The 23,302-nt window shown below is 39.1% G+C and overlaps 1 protein-coding gene across 3 annotated transcripts in view; it reads right to left on the reverse strand.

The window, feature by feature from the left end:
* The window catches only part of LOC145980466 (uncharacterized), a 97,846-nt gene that overhangs the window by 61,642 nt on the left and 12,902 nt on the right, over window positions 1-23,302 (reverse strand). For 2 of the 3 annotated variants that reach the window (XM_083113557.1, XM_083113559.1), the window contains exon 3: window positions 13,750-13,924. In XM_083113557.1, the coding sequence (XP_082969683.1) occupies window positions 13,750-13,880 (131 nt within the window). In that variant the 5' untranslated portion in view covers window positions 13,881-13,924. Of the gene's footprint in view, window positions 1-13,749; window positions 13,946-23,302 lie in introns of all 3 variants that reach the window. The other variant, XM_083113558.1, reaches the window with a different exon arrangement.

Below are 23,302 nucleotides of genomic sequence, written 5' to 3' on the forward strand. Positions count from 1 at the left end.
TAGAATAATGAATCACAAGACAAGTTATGTTTGCACAAGTAATAAATGTGCCATTATTCATGATGCACACAAACACACACACACACACTCATACACAACACAAACTCTCTTTGCTAATGAAAATGGAAATATAGAATTTTCTATTCCTATTTTTAAATTTAAAGTTTCCATTTGAATACATCTGTTCAGTGTTAACATTTTTCAGATGAAAATCTTCAAAGCAACATAGCAGACATAGTAAAATAAATTTTCAATTCATGCACACAAGTTATATTCAAGCTATGCTCATGTATGATTCCTTGGCAATATACCATACATTTAATGCCATTTGTAACATGTAAATATCAAATTTAATTTATTACATGAATCATCCTGCAAAATATTACACACAGGAATATTCAAGAACATATTTGCTCATCATAATACTTATAGATGAAATTATAATATTATCAATAATGTGAGTGTTTAGATAGTAATTACATTTGTTAGTAAATGTAAAGATTTTTACATTAAAACTAACAGAGATTAATGAATGTCAGCAGTGGCAGTACCAGGAATAATCATCTAGGGGTGTTAAGTGGGTGTGGAAAGAAATTTAGGGGGATACAATGTTGAGAATAAAGAAAACACAAAACATGGATGCATGCATTAGTCACTATATCAAATACCAATCAACTTTTGGCAGGTTTCTATGAAAATAAGCCAATTAAAGTGAAGAATACTAGCGACTTGCTTCATTTTTGCTTGCTTTAACAACAAGAGCCACATTTTTTGTAATTTGAAATGAACAAAGCTTGTTTGAGACAGGCTAATGACATATATACTGTATCTTATCTCGTAAGAATGTGGTCATGTTGTGACGGTTGATATACATTATATAAATATCATCCCGTCACAGCTTCACTTTTCTCTTGACATACGAGAGTGAAATGTCTCGCGCTAAATAAGTCACTGATGGTTACGTAATGTATCAAGTTGCGCAGCTTCTGGATAGAGGGCGCTCGCTCCCTCAGCACGTCACTCGCGCATGCGTAAAATATACTTGTCGACCGAGCGTTGGGAACTGGGTGAAAAGAGAAACAGATACAGTACAGTTCCGATACACTCGATACCAAGGAGAGTCCAGCATTAGACGTCAGCCGGAGCGGAGAGACTACAGGTATATCAAGTAGTGCGCGCAACAGGTGCCCGACCTTTTACCTCCCCTTCGTTGCGTATTTGGCATGGCATTTTAACTGACGTTATACGTTTGAGTTGCCATATCTTCCAAGCCATCTGGATTCTGCCATGTTGCGTAACGGGGAAGGAAGGAGGTCAGTATGGGGCTTTTGTCTAATTCATTTTTTGTAACTCGGGTACATGACTTTTTAGTAACGGAGATTAATAGTTCTAAATTGATGAGCAACTTGTATTGAATTCCTTATTACAAAAAGAAATTAAGTAGTGTTAATTTTTTTTTTGTCTCTCCACTCCGCAAACGGCTGGATTATTACGTGTACTTTTTTTTTTATAAAAATTATTCTATCAGTGACTTGTTTCGGCACCACCTCAAATAGTGTATGCACGATTGTTGGGACGTGTTTCAAACGGGTATATCTATTTATATTTATGGGGTTTTAATATTTGAATGAAGAATTGGGAAGGGGATTGAATGCGTGTATATAGAAATTAAATTTGGGAAGACTTCATTGCTGTTTATTGTAGGTTGTTTGAATGGGAACTAAAATAAGTAAATGACAAAGTAAGGGATAAGTGAATAAAAAAAAATAGTATTTGAGGTCCGCTTAACTTTAAATTGTGAACATTATTGACTCCCTATATTTTCATTGAATTGTTATATTCCTGGAAATTAAGATATTGCACCTATTGTACTGATCAAGTCGGTGTTCTTATTTTTTGTTTACAAAGCTAAACTGTTCTTGAATAAAACCTTGTTAAAATTGAGTACAATTTTGAATCAATCAAAGAGTAGAGTAAATTATTATTGTTTTGCAAAATAGCCGTTGACGTAGAATAATCTAGGGCGAAAGTGATAATTTATCTGGGTTGTTTTGGGCCTACGTAATTTTCTTGGGAGGGGGAACTAGACGATTCCCCCACTTCTCAATAAGATTGCGTTAACCTGGATTGATGCACTCGACGATTTGAGTTCTTTGTCTTCTGAAGCAAGCCAAAAAATCGATCCACGTAGTTCAGGGTAGTATATTGGGCTGGGCGAAATAATAATACTAATGTAGCAGCTTCCAAACCATCGTGCACTTCAATATTGTATTTAGAGAATTTTGCTATTGGGTAGCAGTAGTATATGCAAAATTGAAGCGTAACAAATAATATGATAGTATTCACCACAATACAGTGTGAATATAATATCAGGTCATTGCATGTGAAAAGTCTTATTTGGTACTGAAACTTCAAACAACAGTAACTTGCCGGAAAGGAACTTTTATTAATCAACATAGGAACAATTCAATGCCAAACAATTTGTTCAATGATAGTAGTCCATTAAAGCCAATTTTGTAGAAATTTGATGGTCTGGACAGAAGAAACTTTTCAAAGGTATATTTGACAGCTGCTTTATTGGGGAACTTTTTCCGGTTAAATAAGTGATAGTTGGTTTGTGAAACATCTGATGTGGTGGAAGTGGGAGAGTTTCATAGTAACAGTCTCATAATGCAAGCTCTGTGTAGTTTTTGCACTCTTTTTCTTGCCACATGGGCCCTCATGTTGTCCTGAAGTACTAAACTTCATTTCTGTTGGCCAATCTAGACTGCTTAACTCACAATTTATTTATGCATTAATTATCTTCCTCGGATAAAGGATCGGTTTTGGCATGTGTTTTGGGACCTCATCAGCATTTAACTATTGTATATCGATTTTACGTCACATGTCACTACTGTGTCAAAAACGGAAGGTTTCGGTTCTGGGAGAGCAGAGAAAGGTACATTTCCAAGCAACATGTTTTGTGTTGTTCAAGTGGGACCCACTTACCCAGCTTCTTGCCTTCTCCAAGTTCTTGCAAGTGTCAGAAAAACTGTGGAAATATGGTTACGCAGCACTCTACTGTTTCCTTGCTAATGTGCAGGGATACATATGCATCACTTTCAATACACTGGCACCATCTAGTGGAATTTAGGAATATCCAACATTTCAACCACATTAACCTGATACCATAAATTACAACCATGTGTTCCCCACCATGGCCGTGCAGTCTAAAGCATCATGCATTGGGCTCCAGCTAAGGGCCGCATGCAGGTTCGAGTATCCTGGGGGAATAGGATGCCACCTACCATCATGAGGAAATTGGGGAGCTACGAATGGGTAGCAGAACACGGTCACGAAAACCTGCTGACCACATGTCACCAGGTAAATGGTTGGATGATCTCCGACCTGAACAGTTGGGAGGGAGGCCAGCTGTTGGTAGATAAGACTCTGGCCCTCACAGGCTGTTGCACCATGGGTTATTGTTTATTTATAATTGAACCATGTAGTGAAATGCATAGAGAAAAGAGAAGAAGAAAGATAGATAGATATCTCCTTGCATTTATCAGCAATTCTCAAGAAAAGAACAACACACACTAAAAAGCCAGAATGGTTAGCAGAGCATGCAACATCTCCAGGGGTTGCGGGTTTGATTCCTGGGTGTTTTTGGGTAGTGTCCCTACATCATATTGTGGCAGAAAAGCAACAATAAATAACTAAAATTGAATCAAATTCAACTCACACTAAGCTGTAGGTAATTATCGAAATCCACAAACAGGGCAGTTGAATAAACAAAAGAAGAAACAATTCTTAACAACAATGCAAAAGAAAGAAAGACAACAGTGGATATTTGAGACACCAGTAGAGAAAACTAAGTTGGCTTCACATTCAATGGCTTGCCTCTTGTATACACTAACAGCAGTCTCACTTCAACACAAGTTGCAATGTAATGTGATTCTATAATAGTTAGAAGTGTTTTCAGTTTATAATAGGTTTTGAAAAAGGGTGTCAAGTAAAATTAAGGGGTTTCCACACCCACCATTCCCCCCTGAATGTCAGTGGCAACAAAAAAGGGATATATGCAACAAAATATGAAGTAGATGATATCACAGTGAAAATACCTAGGCATATCCCACACAAATGAATGAATGAATGATTTAAAATTTTTGGGTGCATCGGCACTTCTGGCAATTCTACACCCTTCAATATATTTGGGGAAATATCCCCTTACCTAAAATTCTGGCTTGAGTGCAGAACAAGGGGTGTAAAAAGTCCCTTGGGAAAATTAAAAGTGCAAGGTTGTAAACAGACCTGCACAAGACAAACACGACACATTAAAAAGTCAGAAAAGAACTAAAAGCCTCCTTACAGATGGTGGAAGAGTCCAGCTCTCTGCAAAAAACAAAAAACATTTGATAACATACAGTAGCATGCAAATTTATCCGAACAAGGTAAACATTTTGTCATTTAATAAAATTGCTGCAATATACATGTATTTAGAAATACCCTTAGTACTTTATGTGACCTCCCTTGTTTCTAATCACATCATTGACACATTTAGTCATGGATGACACTAAATTTGCACAAATGTTTTTAATTTCTTCATCAGGTACCACACGTTAACAAGGGCAGAAAGCATTTTTCTCCTTGGTTGAACAATCCACTTTTGACATCCTTCTTTTTCAGATAGACCATAAATTTTCAATTGTATTTAAATCAGGTGAATTTCCTGGCCAGGAGAGTACTTGTACATTGTTATTATCAAAGAACTCATTGATTTTTCGAGGTGTATGACATTTTGCTAGGTCCTGTTGGAAAACACCATCACCAGCAGGAAAAGATTTCTTGAGATGAGGTATGACTTTTCGTCGCAGTATGTCAACATATTTATCACGCACTTCAGATGTGAAACAACCCCAGAACATTATTTTCGGGGGTGTTTTGGAGTTTGATGCATGTGTTCTGGTGAAAGTTTTTGACATTATCCTTTATGAACGAAAGAAACCTTGTGACCATGCACTTCAAAATGGCATTCGTCAAAAAAAAAAGCACTTTCTTCCAGTCACTCATGGTCCAGTCCCAATGACATTTTGCCCACTTTACATGCTTTTTACACATTCAATTTGGAAGAAACTGTTCTTCAATGGCCTACAAGCTTTTCCTCCAGATTTAAGCAGTCTGCGACGCACTGTTGTAACATGGACGTTCACTCTACTAGACAATAAATCACGTGTTAAATCAACAGCAGTCAGTCTGGAGTTCTGTTTGCTTTTTCTAATAAGAATTCGGTCATCCTGCAACAAAGTCTTCCCTTTGTGACCACATTTTCCCTTTCTTTGAGGCTCGATGGATACAGTCTCTCAGAATTTTTTCAAAATTGAATTAACCGTACCCCATTCAACACCACATTCTGTAGTAATTTGTATCTGTGTCATTGAAGTATGCTGTGATAACGTAACAATTTTTGACAGTTTGCATGGCATTGTATCCATTTGGATAGCAAATCAAATGAGAACCACTCACACAAAAAACTTACCTTCCGCTTGGCACATAAATTGCACCACAACTGGCTCTTCGTCTGTCGAAGATAACAAAATACTTCAACAATAGAATCCACTTCGGGTCTTCAACAATGAACTATTGAGTAAAAATGGATCCTTGTTCATAGCACAGGGCATTATCGAGAGAGAAGGTGCAGTTATTTTAAAAAAAAAAAAAGTGAAACTAAAGCTTAAAACTGCAACGTATTTTAAGATTATTGTATACCTGGAAAAGTATGCATCTTGTTCGGCTTAATTTGCATGCTACTGTACTATTGTCATCACCCAACAGGGATGACAAACAGCTGGAAAGGTTAAAAGTCTGCCAGAGATAAGCAAGATCGGCACATTCAACGAGAACATGCCAAATACTTACAAAAAAATTTACAAACACAACACAAAAAAGGGTCCTGCCCCTGCAGCAAATGACCATGGGTTGGATGGCTATGTCCAATATGCATTCTGGTCAGAAGAACTTCTTCTCGGCGAGAGGGACAGGACAAGGAATCCCACTTGGCCTGCCAAGTGACAAGGGAACAACAAAGCAAATTCTGCAGGTTGCTAGTTGGAAAAAGGTGGACGAGAACATTGCCATCTGCATCAGCAGACTATGCGGCAGCTTCAGCTGCTTCGTTCCACTGAATGCCTGCCCACGTGGCTAGGGACCCAACAGAAGCGTACATCGGCACTGGCAGATGAAGACACAAGCCATCTAAAACTCCATCGGTCTACCGGATACCAGGAATATGGTGAATACAGAGTCTGTAACATGCTGGTCGAATCACTGCACACAAGGACTTTCATAAGACCATTGACGTCTGCAAAGTCCAGTGCCTTTAGAATGGCATACAACTCTGCCATATAGATGGAACAGGCAGGATGTAGAGAGTAACTGGAATTTTGAGAATCCAGGATGAAGGCGCAACCCACTGATTCGAATGTCTTGGAAGCATACATATAAAATACATTAAAATTGGGGTGCTACGTGCTAAGCTCTAAAACCTACTGCTGGTGTTTGTGCCATTTGAAGGGCAGTCAGAGAATAATCGATGGAATGTGCAGGAAACTTCCAGGTCAGGAGAGGAATGAATGGAGAGATGCCAGGAAGATCACTGTCAACACGACAGGATCTCGTCTGCACAAACACCAAATGGTGTAGTAACACTATTATGGAGTCAGTACCTTGCCAGCCTACTATTGTCTGAGACAGTGTAATATGGATGAAATAGCTCACTATCGCTGTCTTCGCAGAGACAGTGACGGCTCAGATGCCTCTACACACAAACTGGCGACTGAACTGGTAAGGAAAGCACCAGAACACACAAGAATACCAGCATGGTGGACAGGGTCTAGGATGCGTAGCCCTGAGAGCGGGTGGACAAATACACAAAGCACCCATAATCCAGCTTCGATCTGATAAGTGAATGGTACAGGCATAGCAGTATGGTCCTATCAGCATCCCAAGAAGTATGAGACAAAACGTATAGAAGGTTGAGAACACTCAGACAATATAACTTTAACTGACGAAGGTGAGGTTGCCACGTTAATTTCTTGTCAAAAAGGAGGCCGAAAAATCGGACCTCATTCACGAAACGTAGGGGCACTTTCCCCATGTACAGGTCAGGGTGAAAATGGCATGTACGTTGACGACAGAAATGGACGCACACAGATTTCTCAGAGGAAAAGCTGAAACCAGTTTGGGAGGACAACTCAACGAAACAGTTTATCGTCAGTTTGAGTTGACGAGAAGCTGACGCAAGATTCCGTGAGCGACAAAAGATCATGAGGTCGTCTACATTTGCCATAACACTGTTCAATGCTTTGGCAAACAGATTTGAATTTAAATTGGAATTTAAAATTTTGGGTGCGTCAGCACTAAGGCTATTTTGCACCTGCCACACTATACGGGGTCCAGCCCCTTACCATAGCTCAAGTGGCATAATGGTAATGCATTATAACTAAAATGTTAAAATTTTCTGAGTTAGGTTAAAAGCTGAGGCTGTAAAGGGGCAACGCCAAAATACAGGCCAACACACAGAATTATACTGACCATAGGGGCAGTTGCCAGAGCCTTGTTAGTCTGCAAAATGCAGTCCAGGGTGTATTATGTGGAAGTGAGGTTCACAATTGGGTGTACTATGTGGAAGGTCACCCATATGGCAAACAGAGTCACACTAAGTATGCTGTCCTGTGGGACACAGGAGCTTCTTGATTATACCAGAGCGCCACGTTGTGTCATAGGCCTAGAGGTCGAAGAAAACTGCTACTAAATGTTCCTTCTTCAACAAAGCACTCTGAATGTCAGTTTCCAGCTGAACCAGATGGTTCACCATGGAACAGTTGGAGCGAAAACCACATTGAAAATTGCTTACCAAAACGTTTTCCTCCAAAAACCAGGTGTGATGCTTGTTGACCATGTGCTCCATCAACTTGCACACACACCTAGTTAAGGCAATAGGCCTGTAACTCAAGGATGTGGTGCAATCTTTACCTGGTTCTAGGATGGGAACAATAATAGACTCTTTCCAGGAGGAGGGGAAAGAGTCCTCCACTCAAAGCCTGTTGAACACCGTGATAAGGAAAATTTTAGCTCTAACTGGCAAATGACAAAGCATATCATAGCGGATCTTGTCCAATCCAGGAGCTGTATTCTTTGAATCTCAAAGTGCCTGATCAAACTCCTATTCGGTGAATGGAGAGTTGTATGGCTCAGTGTCATGACTTCAAAAAAATAGAGGAAGTCGTTCCTGACTGTCCTTCTCGTGGCGGAAATGTGGTTCATAATTTTCCTAGCTCGAATCATCAGAAAACTGCATAGCCAAGATATTTGCTGTACAATGTCCAGTAGCACTCTACTGCACTCTGCACTCTACATTCCCCTGGATGTGTCATACTTTTGTCCAAACGGCTTTCGACGAAGCCTGCTTCATCAGAGAAGACACATATTGGACCCAGCACACCTTCTTACTGGCTCGAATGAGCTGGCAGGCACGAGTACACTTAATGTGGAACTGCTCGAGGTTTGCAGCAGTGTGGTTGCTGTTGAATCGATCTATTGGATGATTGCAGTCCTTGATGGCTGCAATGATCTCCGAAGTCCACCATGGGACTCGGCGTCGCTACACAGGTCCACTGGGATGTGGAATCGAGGCGTGTGCAGCATCAAGGACTCGTGACAGAAAGATATTTAGTGCATCGATTGCTGACAAAGTCAATGCAAGATCGATTTGAAAATCCATTGCATGCTCGAACGAACCCCAGTCAGCCCGACTGAGATGACAGTGAGGGGGTTGTTTACGTGACTGCTGAAGATGTTTGAAAGTGAGAAGGAGTGGGAAGGGATCACTACCACAGAGATCAGTTTGAAAGCTCCAAGAGGTGGCAGGTTTGGTTTGAGTTGGTGTTATAAGTCCACTTGATGCACAGTAAGGCTAATCAGGACTGGACCTACATTTAAAGTGGGATCCGAACCACTGTGTCATGTGCCTCCACTGGGTATCTAACCCGGGACCTCTTGACTACAAGGCGACAATGCTACCACTGCACCAAATGGGAGGACCAAGAGGTGGTAGGAACAAGGGTGGGAGTGCAAAAGGACAAGTCCAATGCAGAGGATGTGCCTGAGGATGGACTGAAATATGTGGAAGTTCCATCATTCAGCAACGTTAAACCTGATGCCTCATGGAATTGATCTACAATTTGACCCTGGAGATCTGTACGAATGGAGCCCCACAATAGGTGGGAAGAATTAAAATCGCCCAAAGAACTACAGGAGATGGAAGTTGTTTGAATACATAAAGAAGGTCCTCAAGAGAGAAGCGCTCTTTCCTTGTGATACATACACAACACACAGATATTGACTGTGGTAGATGAACTTAACTGGCGATAGCTTGGAGGAGGGGGGGTGGGGATGGTGAGAAAGAGTGACATCGAGTGGATGGAATCTCGAACACCAATTTCTACAACACCGCGTACATGACGACCCTCAGGAAGCTTGCCGGTGCGTTTGTATCCGTTGAGAATGACTGATTCATTTTTGAGAATGACTGATTCATTTGGGCGAAAGTGTCTCTCTTGGAGACAAATGATGGCAGGATCAAATTTCGATATTAAAATCTGCAGTTCCTCGAGATCCATGTGGAAACCGTTAAGGTTCCACTGGAGACAAGATACCATGGTGTAAGGTCTAGCGTGGCCTTCTAAGGTGTACTCTATTTGATATCCCTGTCACCGTGGTAAATTCCTCATAAGCAGCATCGTCCTCTATCATGTCATCAGGTAGGGACACAGAGTGCAAAGGGGATGGGGTCAGGGGAGTGGCGACAGGCACTTTCAGCGGCAGCTGGGTGGCTTTCACTAGCTCTCTAGTTAGGGCAGCATCCACCACCCTGAAACTTATAGTGGACTTGAGAAAGTATTCTTTGGTACAAACCTGTTTGAACTTCTTATCTGTGGAGCGAGTAGTGGTTGTTGGCTTCCTCGAAGCGGGGCAAGCCACTTTGGGAAGTGGCATTGTTTGTGTTGAAGTGTTGCTGGTTCGGACACCTACACTGCGACGGGTGAGAGCAGCAGCAGCAAAAGGCACAGTAAGTGGTGTGTGAATGCTATCTCGGAGGCAACATTTAGCTTCTCCAACGAAGATCTTTTCGGCCACGACCAACTCTCGTACTTCTTTCTCCTCCTGGTAGGTGGGACAGTCTCGATGCCAAACAGGATGATCTCCATTGCAATTAATGCACTTTGGCCCTGAAGGACATGGCTCTTGGCCAAGATCAGGCTAACTGCATTTGCCACAGACAGCAGATGTGGCCTTGCAAGATATTTGTGTGTGACCAAAGTAAAAGCATCACATAGGGTACAGTATGTACGGACGGACATTAGGTGACCTTACTTGTCTTTTCCATCATACTAGGCTGGCTCTGAGGCCTCGCACGTTTTTGAAGGTAATTTTCTACCCTTATAAAGTAATATTTTTAAAGGAGGGTCCATAAATTGTCGCCTTGACATGCCCTCTATGCCGAGGAAGGCCTACGCACAAAACTGAAGGCTACTCAAGGACCAAGCATAAATCCCTGAGACCACGTTCGCGACTGCAACTACCCCTGCAGCCAACACTGTCCCATCGGCATGTGCAACCAACACCTTGGGATAGGGTTTTTCTTTCGAGGTTGTCTCTTCTAGAAGGACCCTTAGTTATAGGGAGGTCAACAGGATGGAGATGAATGATGTGATGGAATGGTGAAAACGTGAGATATGATGAGATGATAATAGCCTCCCTACTAAGCCCCCTTGCCTCGTCAAGGCAGTCCTACATGGAGGGGCGAAAATATATATATCCCACAAATTTGTTTGTTATTTATAGTCTTCATCCAAACTTTACACTAACTAAATGAACCCTATATGGTTATAAATATGTAATACATTTCCTTACAAATCCTTTACAGTATGACAACAGAAGAAGCCTGCATGGCAACTGTGAGCCAAGGATGCAACCAACTCAAAAGTTATGGTTTCTCTGCAAACTTTATACCAGAGGCTGTTCTGTAGAGGGTGTCTCACTCTCTCCAGGGTAATATGGGTCCGTTTACAGTGAAGCCAGCACCATCAAATTTGAACCCTGCATGAAGGGAGGGCTGTGCTCCTTACAGATGAGTCATGATTCAGTTCATAAACTGATTCCCTAAGGACAACGGTTTGGAAAAAATATGCAGCCGGTGCAATCTCAGGAACATTGTGAAATCAGACCAGCTTGGTTGCATGCTGGTTGAGGCTAACATGCTGTTCAGGGGAGGGGGATTAAGCTGCATGATTATGCTGATGATTTCCTTAATGTCCACAAGTACTGAGGTGAGGTTCTCTAACAGCATTTGCAACTTTTCAGAATTGTAGCAAGTCCAGACTTCACATTCATGGACGACAATGCCTGTCCGCATTGAGCCAACCTGGTGGATGATTTTCTTGACAGGCCAGCGAGGTCAACAAATATGAATGAAACCTATTATGCATGCCTGATAAGCATTAGAAAGACAAGTTGCAGCCCATCAGCTGCCACCAAAGGCCTTCCAGAACTCCACACTGTTATTTGTGAGGAAAGGGACCAAGCTGCCTGCAGAACTTTTGAATTACCTCATAGAGAGCATGTTATGTTGCTGAAGGCATGTGTGCCCATTAGGGTCACCACACTCCATATTAACTGACCTGTTGTTGTGGAACCCACACACTGCCTTTGTTCATTTTTTCAATGTGTCTTTGGCAAAAACATATAGTTGTTTCCTTATGAAGGTTGGGGTATAAGTAATGGCAAAGGTAAAGCTCACTGTGTATACAGCATAAAAATTTGAAATAAACAAATGGAAGAGGACACTGTATGGACAATGCAGGCCATATCTACCAGAGGTTGGAAGATAAGTGCCACAAAAAATCATGAAGAAAAAGTATTGTTCTACATGTGTGTAGTAGACACAAGGCTACAGGCAGTACAAAAATGAAAGTAACTACAATACAAGTAAGATCTTGCATCCCCTGTAGTAGAACATTTCATCACTAGATGACAGTGTGAAGTATGGTTATCGCACATAGGGTATGAGAACGTAAGTGTTGATTAAACTTTCATGCAGGATGGAAATTACTCTGAGTGAAGAGCTTTCTTATGTGAAAATAGCCGTTCTCCACAAGCAAACTGTCAGAGAATGCCACAGGAGTTGGATTAAAAATGACATTGTCATCTACATGAAAAGTGAGATGTCCTGACTCACATGAGGATGGTATTGGTAATCGATGCCTCCCACATCATTGGCAGCATGTTGTGAACACTCTGGGGAACTAGTTTAACTAATTTGAGCATTCATAGGGCAATTTGTGTACATTTGCTTTTATACTGCCTGTGTAACCTTGTGGGTAAAACACATTTTCTCTTATTTTTTATGGCACAATTCCACCAACCCTTGGTAGAGATGATTTGCATTGTTTATACAGTGTCCTGTTTTATCTGGAATTATTGTGCCAGTCTTGCATTCTTGCAAGAAAAATAGTTGTCATGATTTATGCCCAAGCACTCATACTTTGATGTATACCAGTTTCATTTTTACAGAAATGGCACTTCAGTTAATCAGACAGTTCAATTTATAGCAGTAGGAGATTTTCAAGTGTGTGCCATTCTGTAAAGGTAAAAAAAAAGGTAAAGTGTTCCCCTGTGCATAGCACCACGCCATGAAGGCGTATAGGGGGTGTGGGGGTAACGCCCCACACTTTCTTGATCCGGTCGTGAGTGGGGTGATGTGATCAGCATCACACCCCTGACCACCTTTACCCCCCAGGGTTTCCCCCAGGTACCCATGTTATTCGACGCTGGGTGGGCGCCGGGGCCGCTTCCATCGTTAGAAAAGTTCCCGGATTTGAACCGGCCGGGGATCGAACCCGGGACCTTTAGCATGGTAGTCAGACGCGTTACCGACTGAGCCACCGCAGCCATTCTGACCTTTTAGAAATTATGGGACATGGGTGTACAATGAACAGGCCTCAAATTTAAATATTTATACCCCAAACGGAACATGAAAGATCATAAGTACATTATTCAATATATGAAGACACCTAAACACATGGTCATGAAATTAGGTGGGTGACAGAAGTTTATGCAGAGCACAACCCCATGTATTTGGAGGTTTAAGAGAATGAAAGGTCTCATGGTAGAGTTTTTTTTTTTTTTTTTAATCCTAGTGATACAAACTGACAGTATTTGCTTGAAACGTCAGGGATGATGACTGTATGTCCAAAGCAGAGGTCATTCTGACACTCAAACTAGGCAATGCAGCCCCAGGATGTTGCCACACAGTGAGTGGGAACCAGTGAGTTTTGTGCTACTCTTTTATTACTATTCCCACATGTGGCACCAGTGCAATTCTGCCCAGCAACCACTTTTCATGGCTGTGCATTTAGATGATTTACATGTGTGTCTTGCTCACTAGACCTGGTTCAGATTCTAGCAGTATTGAAAGGAGAGCCTGCACACAAACACAGTATTCAAATGCAAAATAATATTTAATAATATTTGCCTTGTACGGTGACAACCTGACTAAATTTGTAAGAACGCTGTTCATCAACCATCTAATTACAATGATCAGAATGTAAGAATGTAATAAGTGCAATAACATATACATGTGGAAGAGATCAAAGAAGTATATACTAAAAATTGCATTGTGAAATTTCAAATACATTTAGCAATGCAACTCACCTTATATTCGAATGAACAGCTTCATTTTGAATTGATTCAGGCAATTTAGAAAGCTCTGCCATTAGCTCCTTTCTCAAACTCTCAAATGTCTCCAATATTTCCACATCTGTAAGTTTCTGGTAATCATCCATTTTTGTTCACAATTTACAGTTGTATCTTCAATGCATGCAAATATCTGTCAAGAACAAAGAAATAACTGCATAAAATTAAAAATGCATTTAAGTATTATTCATACAACATTTTCTTATTAGTCTCATTTCAGTTACTCAGAGGGTTTAACCCTTAACAGCCAAGTTTTGAATGAACAGTGCTGAAAAAAGAAATTATAAAAAAACGAAATTATTTACTCTAGCCAGTTGTTCTCTTTTCTCAAAGAATTTGGACCTTGGGTGAATTCAAATTTGTACCATTTAGTTAAAATAACAATCTGCGTATCTGTATGCCTCGCACTTGAGGTCTTGCCGTCATTGGTAGAGACATGCGTATTGTGTTGTGAAATAATTTACTTATCACTAGAGCCCGGATTTATAAGTGAAATGCATATTCTTTTCCAGACTTCTAATGGTAAGAAGAAAGGTTATACTTCATATTACATACCTTGATGAGCTATTTAACTACAGTTGAAAGTGCTTATAAATGCTTATTTCTGCAGGAAATGGTTATGCTTGCTTATTTTATGATTTTGGTTTAAAATAGCATATTTTACTAAATCTGTCATATTTCAATCCTATTTCAATCACACTACGGCATTGGGATGACGAGATCAATGCTTCTAAATAGCCACGTGAGAGAAACGGCATCCTAGAAAAGATACAGTGCATCCATAATCATTTTTCCAAATTACCTGATATTATAACACAGTTGAAAGCTCGAAATAATACATTGCAACATTCACTTTCTCTTATTGATGAAATTTCAGTAACATTGTCTTCAGAAACTAAGGGTGTTGGCAAAATTGTGTCCAACAAGCTGAGTCAGGAATTACTGAAAAATCCCGGTTACAAAACACTGTGCCAAATTTATAAAAATATTTCTGGTGAAGAAACAGACATTGAAGATGAATTCACCGAAGAAGAACTGTGGTGTTTTTCACATGCACCTGTGATGTCATGCTACGTGGAAAGAACATTTTCACTGTACAAATCATTCTTCACTGACAGACGCAGGAGCTTCACACAAGAAAATCCCAGGATGACATACCTTCCTTACATACTTTAACAGCTTTGAATAAGGTAAGAGATCTAATAAACAAATATTTTTTCAGATTTTCCTGTATTTGTTTATGCTTATTTTGGTGCTTACTTTTTAAATTTTTTGTGCTTATTAACTTGCTTATTTTCCTGTTTGATTGTGCTTATAAATCCGGGCTCTACTTATCACTGTCTACAAGTGGGCAGGATTCAACACAATAAGATTTTTATTTGTGTGAATAAGTATGTAATGTGATTGAATCGGCCTTAAAGTATTGGACATTTTAATTTAAACATCATTGAATTTTACTAGGAATGACATGTACAGTTCGCAACATCTTATTTGACCGCCCTGAAAAATTTCAAAGTCCGCAATTCGTAAATTTGACAGCATAGCGCTTCAGAGCCAACTAAGAGTAGCCAACTTTGCAACATTTCCTCTTCCTGAATGAAAATGCTTGTGATGTTTTTTCATTCTTTCACATTCCATAAAGATAAAGACCCTAAAGCAGTAATCAAATATATGAGTAGACAAAAAAATGTTAAGTAGAAATACGAATGTTGAAAATATTTCAAGATTCTTCGTTCTGAATTTGTAAATAGGAAAATGTATGTGCATTGTGAAACACTGAACAGGTTCTCATCCACCTGGAAATAATTGCGGTCACATTTGAATGCAAGAAAGCAAATTTATGATGATTTTATGCGAAATGTTTAGTAAAGCTACCTTGCACAACACCAAACGATTCTGCAAAGTGTGTCTTTTCCTTGTTTCTTGGCGAAAAATGGTTTGAAACTCCGACACAATGTTGCTTCAACTGAGATTAACGTGTTTTACTGAGCTTTCTGTTAGCAATCTCCTGGAGTAGTTGGTTAGATAACAGCACTTTCATTTTTTTACTGTTTTCGTCAAGATCGAAACATCGTAGGTTCAAATCCCACCCTTTCCTTATTAGTTTTTTTCCTTTTTATTTAACGAGTACGAAGTGTTCTAATAACGTAATATAATATTAAATGATATTACTGTAAATATTTATGCAATGCATGCTCAGTGGCGGTGATTGGGTTTCAAAACTGATGGAGCAAGTTGGGGGAGGGGGAGGGCAAGGACAGTTTCTTTCCCTTGGTAGATAATGTTTAGCATAGTGCTGGGTCATCTGCCCCTCCACACTCCATAATCGTCGCCACTGTGCATGCCTCATGTAACGCTTCTACTAATGTTTTTAATCTTTCAGTGATTGGCACGATTTTAGGAAATACTTTTCCTTTCATTCAGCTGTTATAAGTGAAAACATATTAAGAACTTACATGTCAACTTTCTGCATCCGGAAATGCTGGACATAAATCGCATAAATATCAACGGAAATATCCAAGAAACGTAGATAAGCATTCTCATACAAAGCCAATGATCTTCCATTCCATAAGCAAACGATCCCCCTACACCACACGGTTCACGTTATTTTATGCACTCGGTTCGGATCCCACTTTAAACTGTAGGTCCAGTCCCGATTAGCCTTACTATGTATAAAGTTGACTTAAAACACCAAATCAACCAATTCATCACCTTTCAGAGTGGGCCTTCTATGATACAATAGTCGGTCATCACCCGAAAACACAGTTCTGCTTCGCGTATACCAGAGTGTAATTGCATTTAATATTGTGACTAATTTTACTTTAAAACTACAGATTAAAGCGATAATAGTGTCCAGAAAAAGAACCTCAAAGTAGATCTTCACAAAAAGCATTTTAATCCATTGCCAAACATTTCAGTTAAGAATAATATTATGCTTGTCCATTGACCGTATTTTCGATTCATGATGAATTTGCTAAAAGGACCATGTCAAGAAATCTAAATATGTAGTTTTACTAGTAAATGCATTTAAAATGCACGAAACAGGAAACAACAGGGGAGGAGAAAAATAAACTTCAAAAATAAGTAAAAATGTAACAAAAACTGTTAAAAATACTGACAAATAAACTAAAAGTCAAAAAAGGCCGAAAATTTTTAAAAAAATGTAAAATAGGAAGTGTTTTCCGGCTCTAACTGAAGGGAAACGGACATGATATCAGGTATAGCATTGTTTTTAAGGGTCAGAAAAAAAGTTTATTTTTCATCAACTTCCGGATCCTAATTAGTAATTAGGACCATTGAAAATTTGGAGGTAGCTTACTTAAAAGTTTCTTGATGAGGGATCATATGTCCCATATCTCCACTTCATAATAAAGAAAAACATCAAATTCATATTTCGAAAATGACTTGGAGTTTTCTACCACAAAAATATGTTTTTCATAGTTTGAAGTTCATTAGTATTATCTTTCATGGTTTCCATTGTATTAAATTCACACATATTTTATATTTCATACGTTCCTCTCTCTTTTCATACAGTCTTTGGAAAAAAGCTGAAGTTTCTTGTCAAACGGGGACTCCTTTTCGCTCTCCTGTTCTTACTTTAAACAAACAACAAAATACTTCGAAACTAAACGATTGCTTGTTCAAAACAAGGAACTTTTACACAATTTACAAAATATGACAAAACGCCAATAGACATGTTCACTATTTTTCCCTTTCAGCATTTCTCGATTTTATCTGAATTCCTTTCCTCATGAAAATTGCCATGAGGCAATTATAGATATGGCATTAGGGGGAATTAGTTTCTTCAAAGTGGTAGCAAATTTTAACATGAGCTACCTGTAGAAGAGGTAGCATGCTTGATTCGTACGAGGGAGGTTGTAGGTTCGATTCTCCACCTAAGCAGGATTTTTTTCAGGAGTATATCGTTGGGTGTAAAGTTTATCCACCATGCTAAGAAGTTAACATTGGTCTCTATATTTCACGAGAGGAAAGGAAATAGTAAGATAAAGTTATTTCGATGATAGGAGGAAGTCACATGCCACGTGGAATGCACAGAATCAAGTTACATAGAGCTAAGTCAGTAATGGTGGTATCGAATATTGCAAAGTTAGTGCGAAAAGTTTGTTATATCTGATACTCGTACTTTCTGTTCAAGGAAGACGAACATTTTAGATACAAAGCAATGAGGAATTAACGATCATTATGAAGTTTTGAATTTTTTGTTTGTCACTCACTATATAAATACTTATTAGTAGTTTCTTATCGAATCGGCCTTCGTTACAATAACAATTTATTTATGTTAATTAGCAATTTACTATTATTTTTAGACGCATGGTAAGATGGTGGTGAGGGGATTGACAATAGTCATTACGAAGGAACAGACATAAAGTTACCAATCTTAGAAACTTGAACTCATTAAACGCTCTCCTTCGTTAAAGCACTGCACTACATCACTACTTAACATAACTGTATATCTTTTTTTAGTATATCAAATTCAAATAATCAATAATTAAGGTGTCAGTGAAGAACAAACAATACATAACTTAAATAACATTACATTTTGCATCCTGAATACATATATGTGATTTATGAATTAATCATGATGTGTGTGTTAACACAATATATGAACAATAACTAAAAATAAGTTTTAACTTTAAATCCTGGAAATCTTCAACTTCTAGGGGGAAATATGCGCAGAAGGGACATCCCTCAAGTGTGCATCTAATTCATTTTTTTTTAAACATTCTAATATCAACAGTATCTGTTCATCAAACAAAGAAAAAGAAAAAGGAGAGGGTGGGATTTGAACCCGCGACCTTTCACGCTTGATGAAAAATAAGGATAGCAGCGCCTAACCAACTGCTCTAAGTTAACTTAATGATGCTATACCCTTAAAAACATGTTGACGTATATGAAGACTCCCACCTTCCTGTGTTTCAAGCACATTTTCTCGACAAGTCATGTAAAATATATGTTATATAGGTGTTGTAAATAAAATGTCGCATAAACTCCTCACAAATTTGCTTCTTTCTGCACAAACTTGATGGCAATTTCCTCCATGTGGAGAAAAACTCTATTCAGTGTTTCAAACGCCCCAAATTTCAAGTCGAGCAAGCAGAATCGTAAATATCCTTCAAGGTTCTTTTTCCAATTTATTATTTCTGTTTGATTGCGTATTATAATAGCGGTTTATAGTTTCTAAGTTCATGGAAAGTGTTAAATTGAAAACCTATCACCGGACCGATTTTCGTCTAGTGGAAGGACCTACTCACAGTTGGCTACTCTCACCTGTAGCTGAAGTGCAATGTTGCTAAGTTTACGATTTCGGGACTTAGAATTCTTTCGGGGCGGTCAAATAAGATGTTGCGAAGTGTACAATTTGGTGTCTGCTTGCTTTCACTTCTGAAGGAATGCAGATCATCTTAACCCATTCACCTACAAATTTTCGGAATTGAAATTTGCTCTGGAACCACATTTAAATGGTCGCTGCTTGCCATTTTTGAACTCTTTTTAATATATACATTTACTGAAATATATAAATGTACTGTTTCCATTGACGTAAAAATGTTGTATTTATGAAGTAAAATAGCAAAAAAATGTTTTTATTTCATCTTTATTCACATTAAACCATTTTGACACACTGTTCCTTTGAAGCTGCATTGCTTATATTCTTGGTTGCTTAACTGTTTGTTTCTTTCATGAAAACGCCAAAGAGAGAGGGCCCATGAATTCCAATAATATGTCAAGTTCACTGGGGCCGCTATCTTGAAATTTCTGCCGGCTCTTGTGGCGAAGTGGTAAGCTCATCATGCTGCAATGCCAGGAGTCCCAGGTTTGAATCCCGGCCTGGGCATGGATGTTTGTGAGTGTCCATTCATTAATTTCATCATATCATCACTCATTCCCATCTCTGCATTTAGCCAAAAGTGGCACAAAAGCAAAATAAAATAAAACAAATCAAATCATGAGAAACCCCACTATCAGCTATAAAGTATATTTTAGGCACATTATTTGAGGATGTCCACTTCCAGTCACTTACATATTTTGACGTCTCCTTGCATTTTGCCAGGACTGTTTAGAATAGAATAGAAGAGAATGGTCTTTATTTAAGCAGGCGTGTTTCGGCCTCGTGGGCTGTTCTTACAACCAACCCTTGTCAAAGATACAATAAATGAACAAAAACAGAAAAAAAAACATTGATCATGAATTCATGATAATACAATAAAGATAATATAAAGATTATACAATAATAAAATGATACATTGAATTGATAAGTATAAAAGATAAGTAATAAGTCTTCAGTAGTTCATTGTGTGTGTGCAGGGGGCAGGGGGGTGTTAGGTATGCATTGTGTGATGTGTAAGTGCAGGTGCAATTGTTTACATATGAAGGTTAATGAAGTTGTTGGGACAATAGTAAGTTCTTTAGATGTTTCTTAAAACTTTGATGGCAAATAATGTTAGTCAATGGTGCAGGCAGTTTGTTCCATTCCCTTATCCCTGTAACAATGAAGGACTTGTTATAGGTGGCGGTTTTATGTTTGGGGATTTTTAGATTGTGTTTCTTGTGGATATTATGTTCGGCCGAAGTTCTACGAGAGTAGATCGTATCAAATAAGTATTTTGTGCATCAAGGCGAGTGTTAAGTATTTTCTACTATTGTTAATGTTTAGCCAAGAAAGTTTCTTTAAGTAGGATGATACATGTTCTTAGGTTAAATATGAAATGTATACAACAGTTCTGAATTTTTTGAAGTTTATAGTTCAGGCCCTGGGAGATATTATTGTACACTGGAGCGCAATAGTCTAGTGTACATAGAATGAGTGCTTGCATAAGGCGATCTTTAATATTAGCATCCAGAGTATGTTTTAAATAATACAAAGATTTAAGTTTCCCCATACAACCTTTCACAATACATTCTACTTGTGCCTCCCAATTTAAGTGTCTATCAAACACAATCCCCAAGTTTTTGCATGTATCCACTTCGCTTAGCGATATACTGCCGAGAGTTGGAGAAGAAGGTGCTTTTTTGTGAAGTTTTTTAAGTGTACCATGAGTTCCTATGATCATGAAGCAAGTTTCCTTGGATTTAATTGAAGGGAGTTCCTCCGTGACCAATTTGTTATAGCATCAAGGTCGAATTGGAGTTTGGTCATGGCATTATCGTAGTTTTCTGTATTACACTGAATATAGATTTGAGAATCGTCAGCACACTGATGGTAGTGGCAATTTTGGACAACACGATCGAAATCAGCTATGTAAATCATAGATAGTAGTGGACCTAATATACGAGGGGCCTATCATAAAGAATTACACTTTATTGTATTCGATACATACAGACATAGATACATTTAATCGGCTATATGCACTTTCTCGACATAGTCCCCCTGGAGCTGTAGACACTTACGCCACCGGTGTGGAAGTCGTTCGAGACCATTTTGAAACCAGTTCTTTGGAGTTGTGTGCACCCATTGCTGGACAGCCTCATGGAGTTCCTCACAATTGTTGAAATGGTGACCACACAGGGGCTTCTTCATGGCGCCAAACAAGTGAAAATCGGACGGTGCCAAATCGGGAGAGTATGCTGGATGTGGTAACACCTTGACACCCAGTCAGTCAATAGCAGCTGTTGTTTCACGACTGGTGTGCGGCCGGGCATTGTCATGTTGGAGAAGCACACCTTTGCCCCATTTGCCTTGCCTCTTCTTTTGAATTGCACGATGCAACCGTGTCAGTGTTGCCACGTAGACTGCACTGTTAATGGTGGTTCCCCTCAGTAGCCAATCAATGAGGATGATGCCATCACTATCCCAAAACACAGTGGCCATTTGTTTCCCAGCCGTGGGCGTTGTTTTGAATTTCTTGGGTGGGGGGCTACCCTTATGTTTCCACTGCATGGATTGGGATTTGGTTTCCGGTTCGTGGTAATGCATCCACACTTCATGACCTGTCACAAGCTTCCCCATGAAATCAGCTGGATTCTGGTCGTAAAGTTCCAAAAGCTCCCTGGAAATGTCTATGCGTTGTTGTTTGTGGCATGCGTTAAGACATTTCGGTACCACCGAGCTCACACTTTACCCATTTTCAAGTCACTGTGCACAATGCATTGCAGGGTTCATCTGCTTAATCCCGTAATCCTCTCCAGTTCCGTAAACGTCACACGCCTGTTCTCCAGTATGACATTTTCCACACGTGCAATGTTTGCGTCTGTTTTCACACTCACATGTCGCCCTGGACTCTTTCCCTTCTCCGTCGACGTTTGAACTTCTAAGCAAAAGTGGATGCAATGTTGTAAAACAGTTAGGTTTATGCCATCATAACCGCACGCATTTGATTTCATTTTGTTTACTATTTTACATACTTGTTCGCTACTTACTGGGGTAAAAATTAACGGGTCATTGTTGGGTTGCTGGAGATAAGTGTTAATTTCATCAATCACCGCTGCATTGCTATCTGAGGGTGCATTTGGGTTAACAAAAAACTTGTTCACTGAATCAGGCTGAAATGTATATGAGGAGAGCGCATTAATCTTTCTATTTGGTAAAAGTCCCTGGCTTCTGAGGTTAGACCATAAGTTCTAACCTTTTTTTATATTCATATTTACAGTTTTGTAATAGTGCTTAAATTTTGTGTTTCTCACTGCTTTTTTGGCTCTGTTTCTAAAGAAATTGTATGATAGGAGAGCATCTGGGTCTCCTGTATTTACGTACCTCAGATGAAAGTAGTCGCGCAACTTCCAGAATTCCCTTACTAGATTTGAAATCCAGGGGGCGGGAGGTTTGGTTACACGATTTTTTTGCTGGGGGGCATGCTTACCTATTAACCTGATAACGTTATCATTCAAGGCCTCCACCGCTGCGTCTACATCGTAGTTTCTTTCGATTTTACACCATTCCACATTTTCCACGTCTTTTTGAAACTTGTCCAAGTCAATGGTTTAAATTTCTAATTTTCATAAATTTTTGAAACTGTTTTGGTGCATACAGGTTAAATATGGAGTATGTTATATGGTGATCTGTAATTCCAGGGAACTCGCTCTGCCCAATTTGCTTTACAATTAAATCTTGTGAACAAACGATTAAATCAATTAATGACTTTTACCTTGCTGTCACTCTGGTTAGTTTGGTAATTAATTGCTTCCCGTGAACTTCCTTGATTATACTCTGAAGGAGTCGAGTGCTGCTTTCATTATTTCTTAACATGTTGATATTCCAGTCGCATAACGCAATGAAGTAATCGTAATTTAAGTATAGGTGTTGGAGAATATCAGCTACGTGGCAGATGTGAGTATATGTGGGTTTATATGCTACCAAAATTCCAATCTTTTTCCTATCGATAGTTAATTCGATTAGAAGGGTCTCTACTCCGATATCATTATTAACAAACCCGTCTAAAAATTTCCATTTAAGCGATTTGGATATGTATAGGCATACACCACCTGTAGATTTGTTTAATCTATCTTGTCGAACTAATGTGTAATTTTCGATGTCTATCATATTATTACTAATGTT

This window comes from Lepisma saccharinum, chromosome 27 (genome assembly GCF_977018435.1).
Source record: "Lepisma saccharinum chromosome 27, izLepSacc3.1, whole genome shotgun sequence".
NCBI lineage: Eukaryota > Metazoa > Arthropoda > Insecta > Zygentoma > Lepismatidae > Lepisma > Lepisma saccharinum.